This window comes from Phoca vitulina, unplaced genomic scaffold (genome assembly GCF_004348235.1).
Source record: "Phoca vitulina isolate PV1807 unplaced genomic scaffold, GSC_HSeal_1.0 scaffold100, whole genome shotgun sequence".
Lineage (NCBI taxonomy): Eukaryota > Metazoa > Chordata > Mammalia > Carnivora > Phocidae > Phoca > Phoca vitulina.
This window is the reverse complement of record NW_022589803.1, coordinates 1,249,602-1,260,891: the sequence shown is the minus strand read 5'-3', so window position 1 is coordinate 1,260,891 and position 11,290 is coordinate 1,249,602. Positions and strand designations below refer to the sequence as shown.

At 48.4% G+C, this 11,290-nt stretch overlaps 1 protein-coding gene across 1 annotated transcript; it reads left to right on the top strand.

The window, feature by feature from the left end:
• Positions 1 to 4,444: 4,444 nt before the first annotated feature.
• LOC116627719 (immunoglobulin iota chain-like) lies at positions 4,445 to 4,982 on the top strand. The gene is made up of 2 exons (XM_032397603.1): positions 4,445 to 4,490; positions 4,576 to 4,982. Exons 1-2 carry the CDS (start codon positions 4,445 to 4,447, stop codon positions 4,980 to 4,982), a joined length of 453 nt encoding a protein of 150 aa, XP_032253494.1.
• The last annotated feature ends 6,308 nt before the right edge of the window (positions 4,983 to 11,290 follow it).

The following is an 11,290-nucleotide window of genomic DNA, read 5'->3' as shown; positions in this document are numbered from 1 at the left end:
GGGGGGCGGACACCCGGGCTCCATGGCTTCTGCTTCTGGGTGTGTGCGGTGATCATCTCTGTTGGTTCTCTAGGCCCCAGACACATTGGCTTCTTCTGTCTCCAAACACTCACCACATTCTCCAGAAACAGGGCTTCTCGCACACACACATCTCTGCCTGGTTCATACACCTGCACAAATTGTGGAGCTGGATCTTGCTACCCTTCAGGTATCACCCTATTTTTCCCTTCTCAGGGGGACTTTGATGACTCCTACTCCATAATGGGCTCCCGGATATTCTCTCTCCTGACACTTCCTAAAATACGTAGTTGTAATTACACTTGACCCTTGAACAACATGGGGGTCAGGGGCACTGGCGCCCCACACAGTTGAAAATCTGCATATAACTTCTGAGTCCCTCAAAATTTAAGTGCCAACAGCCGACTGTTGACCAGAAGCCTTACCAATAACATGAACAGTCACTTAACACATATTTTGTATGCTACATGTATTATACACTATATTCTTACAATAAAGTAAGCTAGAGAAAAGAAACTTTTTTTTTCTTAAGATTTTATTTATTTTGACACACAGAGAGAGACAGCGAGAGAGGGAACACAAGCAGGGGGAGTGAGAGAGGGAGAAGCAGACTTCCCGCGGAGCAGGGAGCCCAATGCGGGGCTCCATCCCAGGACCCTGGGATCATGACCTGAGCCGAAGTCAGATGCTTAACGACTAAGCCACCCAGGCACCCCAAAAAGAAAGGATTTTTAAGAAAATTATAAGAAAGAGAAAATAGGGCGCCTGGGTGGCTCAGTTGGTTAAGCAACTGCCTTCGGCTCAGGTCATGATCCTGGAGTCCCGGGATCGAGTCCCACATCGGGCTCCCTGTTCGGCAGGGAGTCTGCTTCTCCCTCTGACCCTCCCCCTCTCATGCTCTCTCTCTCATTCTCTCTCTCAAATAAATAAATAAAATCTTTAAAAAACAAAGAAAGAAAGAGAAAATAAATTTATAGTACTGTGCTGTATTTTTTTAAAAAAAGAAAATCCACATATGGGGTGCCTGGGTGACTGTCAGTTAAGCATCTGCCTTCGGCTCAAGTCGAGATCTTGGGGCCCTGGGATGGAGTCCCCCAGGCTCCCTGCTCAGCGGGGAAGTCTGCTTCCCTCTCTCCCTCTGTCCTTCCTCTCCCCCTCCCCTGCTCGTGCTCCTCCCTCCCTTCTCTCAAATAAATAAATAAAATCTTTAAAAAAAAATCCGCATATCAGTGGACCCACACAGTTCAAATCAAAGTCGTTCAAGGGTCAACTGTATTTACTTAGGATTCCCTACTAGACTCTAAGTTCCATGGGGACGGGGACCATGGATATTCACAGTGGCTGCTCTTAACCAAAGACTCGCAAAGAATGGCCTGTGTGGAAGAAGAGGTCATATTAAAAGCCCAAATCCGGGGCGCCTGGGTGGCTCAGTTGGTTAAGCGACTGCCTTCGGCTCAGGTCATGATCCTGGAGTCCCGGGATTGAGTCCCGCATCGGGCTCCCTGCTTGGCAGGGAGTCTGCTTCTCCCTCTGACCCTCCCCCCTCTCATGCTCTCCGTCTCTCATTCTCTCTCTCTCTCAAATAAATAAATAAAATCTTAAAAAAAAATAAAATAAAAGCCCAAATCCCAGGCGCCTGGGTGGCTCAGTTGTTTAAGCAAGTGCCTTCGGCTCAGGTCATGATCCTGGAGTCCCAGGATCCAGTCCCAGGATCGACTCCCGCATCAGGTTCCCTGCTCAGCGGGGAGTCTGCTTCTCCCTCTGACCCTTCCCCCTCTCGTGCTCTCTCCCCTCAAATAAATAAATAATACTAATAAATCTTTAAAAAAGATAAAAAATAAACCAAATCCCAATTTCTCCTAAAATGTCAGTAAATGAGGCTTCCCTAGTTAGGACCACCAGCCTGTGATGTTGTGATTTATGATAAGAAATCTATATTTGATCTTCTTCCAGTTCCTGGCACAGAGCTCCTGAAACTTTTGGAGTTTCCTTCCTTTCTTCCTTCCTTCCTTCCTTCCTTCCTTCCTTCCTTCCTTCCTTCCTTCCTTCTTTCTTCTTTCTTTCTTTCTTTCTTTCTTTCTTTCTTTCTTTCTTTCTTTCTTTCTTTCTTTCCTTCTGTCTAGGAAATAGAAGTATATTGAATACACCACAAGGGAGCTGAGGGCAGGACAGCAAAGGAGAGACTGTCTGCCTGGAGTTTCTTAAGTGATGAGAGCTCTGGAGGTGTCTTTGGCTATTCATAATAACCCCCCAGATGACCACACCCGTAATTGCGGGGTGTGGTAGGCACGTTGCTGGTGAGCAACCCCTCCTGCTTCCTTTCCTGCCCTGGAAGAGGATTTCTTTCATTCCAGGTGGGAGCTCTCTGGGTCCCCACAGTCAGTATGGCCCAGAAGACCTTCAGCACGGACACCAGAAGGAGCCGCTGGCAGACTGCCAGTCCCACGGGGAATTAAGTCACAGCCAGGAGATTTCCTGCCCTCTGCCCTGGAAATTATTGAGGTGTGGCTCACCTTGCAGCCCCTTTAGAATTAAACATGTGTTCTCTTCTCAGTGGCTGGTTCTCCTCATGCCTTTTGAGGAGAAACAGCAGCTCTGATAACACACCCCCTGGAGTGACCCCTTTTCTTTTTTTCTTTTCTTTCTTTTACCTCCACCAGAAGAGAGACCTTGCCTTAGAGCCCCCTGAGAGGGCACCTGGGTGGCTCAGTCAGTTAAGCATCTGCCTTGGGCTCAGGTCATGATCCCACGTCGGGCTCCCTGCTCAGTGGGGAGTCTGCCTCTCCCTCACCCTCTGTCCCCTGCTTGTGCACTCTCACTCTAAAATAAATAAATCTCAAAAAAAAAAAGAGCCTCCTAAGAGCTGAGGACCCACATCACTTCCTGGGCTTCTCTCTATGGCTGTGTGAGAAAGTTCTAGAATGAGATGAGGAGAGAAGGGATGATGAGGTGTGATGGTTGATCTCATGTATCAGTTGGACTCGTCAAAGGATGCCCAGACTCAACGTTATTTCTAGGTGTGTCTGTGAAGGTGTCTCTGAGTGAGATCAGGATTTGAACCAGTGTACTCAGTAAAGCGGGAGGCCGTCCCCGATGTGGGTGGGGATGTTCCAGTCTGTCGAGGGCCTGAATAGAACAGAAAGGGGGAGGAAGGCGGAATTGGTCCTTTTCTGCTTCCCGTCTGCCCGCTGAGCTGGGACATTGGTCTTCTCCTGCCCTTGGACCGGGCTTTACACCACCAGCTCCCCTGGTTCTCAGGCCTTTGGACTCAGACTGAGTTACACCACTGTCTTTCCCGGGTCTGCAAGATGGCAGGTTGTGGATCGCTGGGTGCACGATCTTGCAGACGTCTGGCAGATTGTGGGGCTTCTCAGTCTCCATACTTGAGTGAGGCAATTTCTCATAATAAATCTCTTCATATATATGTGTGTGGATATATGAAGAGATTTATATATATATTATATATTCATATATATTGGTTCTGTTTCTCTGGAGAACCCTGATTAACGTAAGGACATTAGTCTTCATCTGAGCATCCTGACAACCTCCGGCTGCACAACTGCAGGGCTTTGTGAGCCGCACGGAGCAGAGAGTAGGCCTCAGGCCTCCCGGACGTGCTTGGTGATGGGGTCAAACACAGGTGGGGCAGGGATGGGACACACAGAACCTCTGCAGGTGCAGGGACTGGCCAAGGAGTGGGCCGAGGACCAGGGGGACACTGTCGTACCCGCTCCCTGGGCAGACTCTTGTGAAGAGGAGAGAGGTCAGGAAGCTGGGGCCAGGCCCCTGCAGGACCCGATGGGGGAGCTACGTCTGCCGCCACCTGCCCTGGGCCGCACCTGCCCCCCCGCCCAAAGTCCCTCCTGGTGCTTCTTTCTCGGAAGCTGTGAGTCACGGCTACTTCATTCTAGGAGGAAAGGGGGCTGGGTTTGGAGGGAGGGAGCGGCAGGAGCGTGGAAGGGGACAGAGTATCCCACTCACCCCAGGGCCCCAGCATTTTCTGCTGCACAAAGCAGGTGTTTTCAGCACCCTGAGGTTGTGTTCTCTCTACTGGTTCACCAGGCATGTAAATTTGGACAAGAACCATATTACTGCGGGGTTCAGCTCCCTCAGGAGGACGTTGAGGTTACCCTACCTCAGGGACCCAACCTTGCAGGCTGGCCTCCTGGGCACTGGCCCGTGAGTTTCCAGCAGGTGCTTCCTCCGCGAACGCTTCCATGGGGCCGAGGCAAGAGCCACAAAGGCAGCCATGGGACCGTTCCCCAACCGACGCTGCAAACTCTAGAAAGTTCGGGATGGTGGGGGCCAGGAAGCAGGCATGCAATGGCTCCACCCCTGGGAGGGCACAGGAGGGTGCTGGCCCAGCCCTGAGAGGCCCCAGGAGCCGTGACAGCACAAGGGAGACAGAGCCCAGCACGTCTACACCATGTCCTGGACTCCTGTCCTGCTCGCACTCCTCGTCCACTGCATAGGTGAGAACACCCCAGAGCTCACCACCCCCGGCCCCATCCCCTGCCCTCCTCTGCTCCAAATACCCATGTGCTTCTGTGTCCCCAGGCTGTGGCTCTCAGCCAATGCTGAACCAGCCGCCGTCCATGTCCTCGTCCCTCGGAACCACAATCCACCTGCCTTGCACCTTGAGCAGAGACCATGATGTCAGCATTTATAACATCTACTGGTACCAGCAGAGGCCCGGCCACCCTCCCAGATTCGTGCTAAGATATTTCTCCCGCTCGGACAACAACCAGGGCTTCAAGATCCCACCTCGCTTCTCCGGATCCAAAGATGTGGCCAAGAACACGGGGTATTTGAGCATCGCTGAGCTGCAGCCTGAGGATGAGGCTACGTATTACTGTGCTGTGGGAGCCCAGGGCATGGAGAAGGTGAGGGAGAAAATGAGGGAAGAAAAGGAGCCTGCTGTTCCAGGGTCGCAGGCACCACAGGACACACTTACCATGAACTAAAGACAGACGAGCATGCATCCTCAGGGAGACGTGGGTGTGGGCAAGGAGGGCCTGGGCCATGAGCTTCACAGGGCTGAGGAGAAGAGTCCTGGCTCAGCTTCTTCTTGTCTGGCAGTCTTGCTTAGACCCCCCCGAAGGCCGGATTGGGGGATTAAAGTTGCTTGTGTCCTGGGCAGTTGCTTTGCTGAGTTTGGTGCGCCTGGTGTGCTGAATTGTACTGGGGAGGCCCCAGAGGTTCTGTGAAAGGTCAGGAGGAGTGGGCCCCACCCAAGAACCGACATAGAGTAAAGGGCCCAGGAAACTGGCTGCTCACAGTCTGCTTGACCCCAAGCCCCTGCTCTGGGAGGTCCTACGGGGGCAGGGGCTGCACCCGGGGGACACTCCTGTTGAGGACAGGAGGCTGTATTGTGCAGGAGTTACAAGGTAAACCAGCCTCTGGGGGGGGACAGTGGGTGCCGAGTGATAGGTGGAGAGCAGGTGCTCCACCTCGGTTCTACTGACATTCGAACACGGTTCTGTGTGGTGAGGCTGTCCTGTTGAGCAGCAGCCCTGGCCTCTAACCCAACGGATGCCTGCTCCTTCCTGCCCCTAAGTATGACAACCAAAAATGTCTCCAGACATTGCCAAACGTCCCCAAGGTGGCAAAATTACCTTGATTAAACACCATTGATGCAGGTGAAAGAAATGCATGGATTCTTCTGGGCAAGAGAGTGGCAGCAGCTGGTAAATATGTTCTATAAAGGGCCATATAGTAAATAATTTGGGCTTTTTGAGCCATGTGATCTTTGTCCCAACTGCTCAATTCTGTCCTTAAAACAACGTGACAGCGGTCACAGGCAATACGTAAACGGGTAGGCATGGCTGTGTTCCTATTTAACTTTATTACAGAAACATAGGGCTGCACCAGATATGCACGCAGCTTGCTGACCCCTGCTCCAAGGAACCCCCCTGCCGCTGGGTTTCAATCAAGCCGCGCCTGGTGGGGCAATCAAGGTCAACCTTGATTCCTCCTGCCTGATAACTCCATGGAAACCTCTAGACCCATGGAAAAACCTGGAGGCAGGGGGGCATAGCCTTGCTAACGGGCTTATTGGGTGAAGAGGAAACAGTGGGTGTCTGCAGCCCTGACCCATTGTGCAGCACCCTGAGCCCCTAGGTGGTGGGTCAGGACGTGCCCTGCAGAAAGGGACCCCGTACATAAGAACCTAGCGGAGACGTGCCTCATACTCAGAGAGGTGCCAGGCAGGTTATCTGTCCTGTGATCCCAAACCTGGCTGAGAACATCCATTTCCCAAGGGGTCCTCCAGAGAGGTGGGCGCATGTCAGTACTGGACCTTTCACCAGTGTAAAACAATGGTCTCAGCTCGTGCCATGTTCTAAGTGCCCTCTGAGCTTCTACTTCCTCAAATGCACTGCGTTCTTATTATTTTTTTTTTAACCCAATTTTTTTTTTTGAAGATTTTATTTATTTATTTGAGAGAGAGAATGAGATAGAGAGAGCATGAGAGGGGGGAGGGTCAGAGGGAGAAGCAGACTCCCTGCTGAGCAGGGAGCCCGATGTGGGACTCGATCCAGGGACTCCAGGGATCATGACCTGAGCCCAAGGCAGTCGCTTAACCAACTGAGCCACCCAGGCGCCCTGCGTTCTTATTATTATATTATTTTCTCATCAGTCACCAGGCCTGGCCTGCCTCTTTGTCAAGTCTTTTCCTTTAGCCTGAGTCATTTCTCACCTTGACCGTTATCTGGCTTCCTGCCTGTCCCCACTGCTGCAGCCTGTGCCCTCCGTTCCGCCTCCTCATTACTCCCAGATCCAGCCTTGCCTGCACTCCCCCTCCCTAACCTTTGATTGTCTCCCACCTTCGAAGTCACCTATGCAAACCACATCTATAGTTTTTAATTTTCTGTTGGCTACATTTTTTTTAAAAAGGTAAAAAGAAACAAGTGAAATGATTTTTAATGGTGCATTTTATTTAAGCCAACACATCCCAAATGTTATCATTTCAGAATGCAGTCAATATAAAAATTAGCTATGATGATTTTAAACTTTTTTTTCCATATGAAATCTTCAAAATCCAGTGTGTATTTTATACTCGTGGCTCATCTCAATTTGGACCAGCCACATTCCAAGTGACCAACAGCTGCCTGTGGCTTGGGCAGGACAGTACAGATTGAAGGGAAAAATTCAGACTCCTTAACATGACGCAGCCTTTGGAGGCTGGCCCAGATTTGGTTCCAAGTCCCATGTCTTATACAGCCCCCCCAAGTGTTTCTGCCGCATTAAGCATCTGCAACTGATCCAACACCTCATTCCCTCGGTTGCCTCCAACTCTTTTTCCAAGCCGTTCATTTGCGGACAGGACTTTCTGTCCCTTTACAGTGTCCTCCAGCTGGCTTCCCAACTCAGGGTTCCACAACAATCTCAAATCTCACTCCTTGGGCAAGATTTCCCTGACCTCTTTACGCAGTTACCAGCTTCCTTCCATGTGTAAACATTGTGTTTTCCTAACTAAGCACCTACCACACAGATCTAAATTTATTTTGCAAGTCTCTCTCCTTTACTAATCTGCAAATTCTTGGTGGGCAAGATCCATTCTACTCATTTGATGTGTCTGATAAACACAAGGTGCTGACAGAGTTGAACGAATAGATGAATGAATGAACGAATAGATGAGATCGCATGACTGAATGAATTCTTGAGTTCCAAAGACCCTGCCATTCTAGGATTCCCTGAGATGGCTGGGGTCATTGTGATTCCCTAAGAAGGGAAACCATGTCACATCAGTGACTGGCCACATTCTGTCCGGCTGTCTGTCTGTCTGTCTGTCTCTCTCTCTCTCTCTCTCTCTCACACACACACACACACACCCCTCTGGTGCCTTGCATTTGAAGCTGGTGATTATATACAGCACCCGGGAGTGTGTGGGAAGGAAAAGGTCAAAATAGGCCAATGCAAGGAAGGGAACATTTGGGGAACTTTCTGAATCAGTAACAGAGGAGAGAGATGCCAGAGAGGGTGGGGTTCCCAGATTGTTGGGATCTGGCAAAGAGCTCCCTGACCCCCTGCCACACCTAAGCCTCTACAACGCTCCCAGCTGTGACACAAGACAAGAACCTGGGGTGCTAAGAACTGTGGTCTATGCACAGAAATGCTTGACACAGATCCCAAATTTGACATGGAAACACAGAACCCAGTGGGCTTGGATGTGGCCCCAGTGGTACTGAAGACGGAGGACCCAACGTTCTGATCTGAGACCTCTGACATCTGCGGAAGACCCAGGGGTCTTGGGGGCTGGAGCATGCCAATCAGATAGAGTGAAAATGCAAGGGGCTCTCGGAGCATACAGAAGGCCAGCTCTGTATGGCTGGGACACGGTTTGGCAAGATGAGCTGGGGGAGGTGGCCCCACATAACAAGGGTGGTGGAATTAACATGAGGTCACCCATTAGGACATGGGGGGCCCTTGCATTTCATTCTAAGTTGTGTTTTTGTGAGGTAAGCACAATGCCCTAATCCATTCCTTTGTTACTGGATGCAAGCTGGAGATGTCCTCATTCCTGCATTCCTCCTTCGCTTTGGTAAGAAAACTTGCCCTCATCAGTGATTCAGTCCGCTGAGGAACTATGTGTAAGGTAAAGGCAAGATAAATGTTTGATTTTTTTTCCCTCTTATTTACCAACTATCAAAATAACAAGTCAGTGTGCCAGCTTCATCCAACTTTGATTTGCTAGTGTCATGATAAGCCCATGAGTATAAGCGTATTTGAGGTGTTTAAATCCATTGCAATTATTAGAAGTTTTTCTGTCTTTGACCAGTACAAGCCCATTCAGATTGGTCTGTAATCAGGAACATGTGGAGGTGTCAAAAACAGTACATTTAATTTTATTTTCGGTATTTAAAAAATGTGGGCAAATTTCCATTCCGACTACTTCTCAAGGGGATGATAATTTAGAACACACTGAATAGAGAAATGGGTCTCACACATGGAGAAAGACCCCTGCGATGAGAAAATCATTCTTTTGCAACCCTTAATGTGATCATAGTAATGATTAAGGCAAGGACCATAAATGGGAGCCAAAACCATTGGGTGTTTGGTTACCGGGACACAGAGCATGCGTAAGTGTCACCCCACATACTCTAGTCACAAAGGGAACACGGACATTTCCACTGGAGAAAGTTGGCTGTCACCCCCCATGTGGCGCTCAACCCTGGCTGCTCTCTTAATGGGACGACCCAACACCGGTCCCTTCTGGAGGGCATAACAGGAAGCACTCTATGCCCAGGGAGCTGGAAACATTGCACCTGAAGAAACTCAAGCTTCCAGCCTTTACTGCCAGTTCTCAGGAAATACAGGGGCCCCTGGAAACAGCCAGACAAACCCAGACTGTGGAATGCTAGAAAAGAAAATTGGCTTGGACGCTTCAAAAAGTGAGTATCAAGAAAGAAAAGGTGTAGACACTTACAGATGAAAAGAGTCCAAAGAGATCTAACAAGTAACTAGAATATAGGAACTGAGATTAGATCTTCTCTGAAGACCAAACTAAACAAAAAATAGTCACTATAAATAACAGCCATCTTGTGGACCATTGTGGAAATTTGACTGTGAAGCAGATATTAGCTATTATGGGATTATAATAATTTTCTTAGATGGGATCATGATATTGTGGCTTTTTAGGAGAACGTGTCAGAACAACTGCAACTGAATTTTTCCAAACTTTTAATTTTGAAATAATTATAGATTTACATGAAGTTGCAAAGTAATGTACAAGGATGTTCCATGCACATTTTCTCCAACTTCCTCCAATGTTAGCATCTTGCATAATTATACTACAGTATCAATACCAGGAAATTGACATTGGTATAATCCAGAGCTTACTCCATTTTCTCCAATTCTACCTGCACTCATTTGTGAATGTGTGTGTGTGTGTTGTATGTGTGCGCCAATGTAATCACATGTATATCTTGGCACGATCACCACCAATCAAGATATTTAGCTCTACCATCACCACAAGGCTCCTTCATGCTACCCCCTTATAGTCACATCCATCCCCTCATCCCTCCCATCCCCAACCCTTGCAAGCATTAATCTGTTCTCCATCTCTTTAATTTTTATGTCCTTTCGAGAGGGTCCTAGAAATAGAATCATATAGTAGGTAACCTTTTGAGGCTGGCTTTTTCCATTCAGCATAATTCCCTTGAAGTTCACCCAATTTGCTGCATGTATCAATAGTTCATTCTCTTTTATGGCTGCACAATATTCCATGGAATGGATTACCACATTTGTATAACCATTCTCTCATTAACAAACATTTGGGTAGTATCATATCCAAAAATGATTTCAAAATATCCCATAGCCCTAAATAGAAATCCTAAAACTATAAAACTTCTAGTAGAAAATCTTTGTGACTTCAAGTTAGGCAAAGATTTCTTAGATATAACAAAAAAGTACTGTCTGTCCATAAAATAACAGGTTGATAACTTCATAAAAATGAAAAAATGTCAGCTCTTCAAAAGACACTGGTGAGGGGCGCCTGGGTGGCTCAGTCGGTTAAGTGGCTGCCTTCGGCTCAGGTCATGATCCCGGGGTCCTGGGATTGAGCCCTGCGTCGGGCTCCCTGCTCAGTGGAGAGTCTGCTTCTCCCTCTCCCTCTGCCTGCCTCTCTGCCTACTTGTGCTCTCTCTCTATCTCTCTGTCAAATAAATAAATAAAATCTTTAAAAAAAAAAAAAACACTGGTGAGAAAATTCAAATACAAGCCACAGCCTGGGAGAAGATATCTGCGAAATATATACCTGATAAAGGGCTTGTATCTAGAACACATAAAGAACTCTCAAAACTCAATAATGAGAAAACAATCCACTCAATTTTAATAAGGGAAATGTTTTGAACAGATACTTCACTAACAAAGATATAGAGAAGGCAAATAAGTACATGAAAAGATACTCAATATTGTCAATCATTGAGGAATTAGAACCACAAATTAAGGGCGCCTGGGTGGCTCCGTCAGTTAAACGTCTGACTCTTTTTTTTTTTTTTTTTAAAGATTTTATTTATTTATTTGACAGAGAGAGAGACAGCGAGAGAGGGAACACAAGCAGGGGGAGTGGGAAAGGGAGAAGCAGGCTTCCTGCCGAGCCGGGAGCCCGATGCGGGACTCGATCCCGGGACTCCAGGATCATGACCTGAGCCGAAGGCAGTCGCCCAACCAACTGAGCCACCCAGGCGCCCCTTTAAACGTCTGACTCTTGATCTCAGCTCAGGTCTTGATCATAGGATTGAGAGTTCAAGCCCTACATTGGACTCCATGC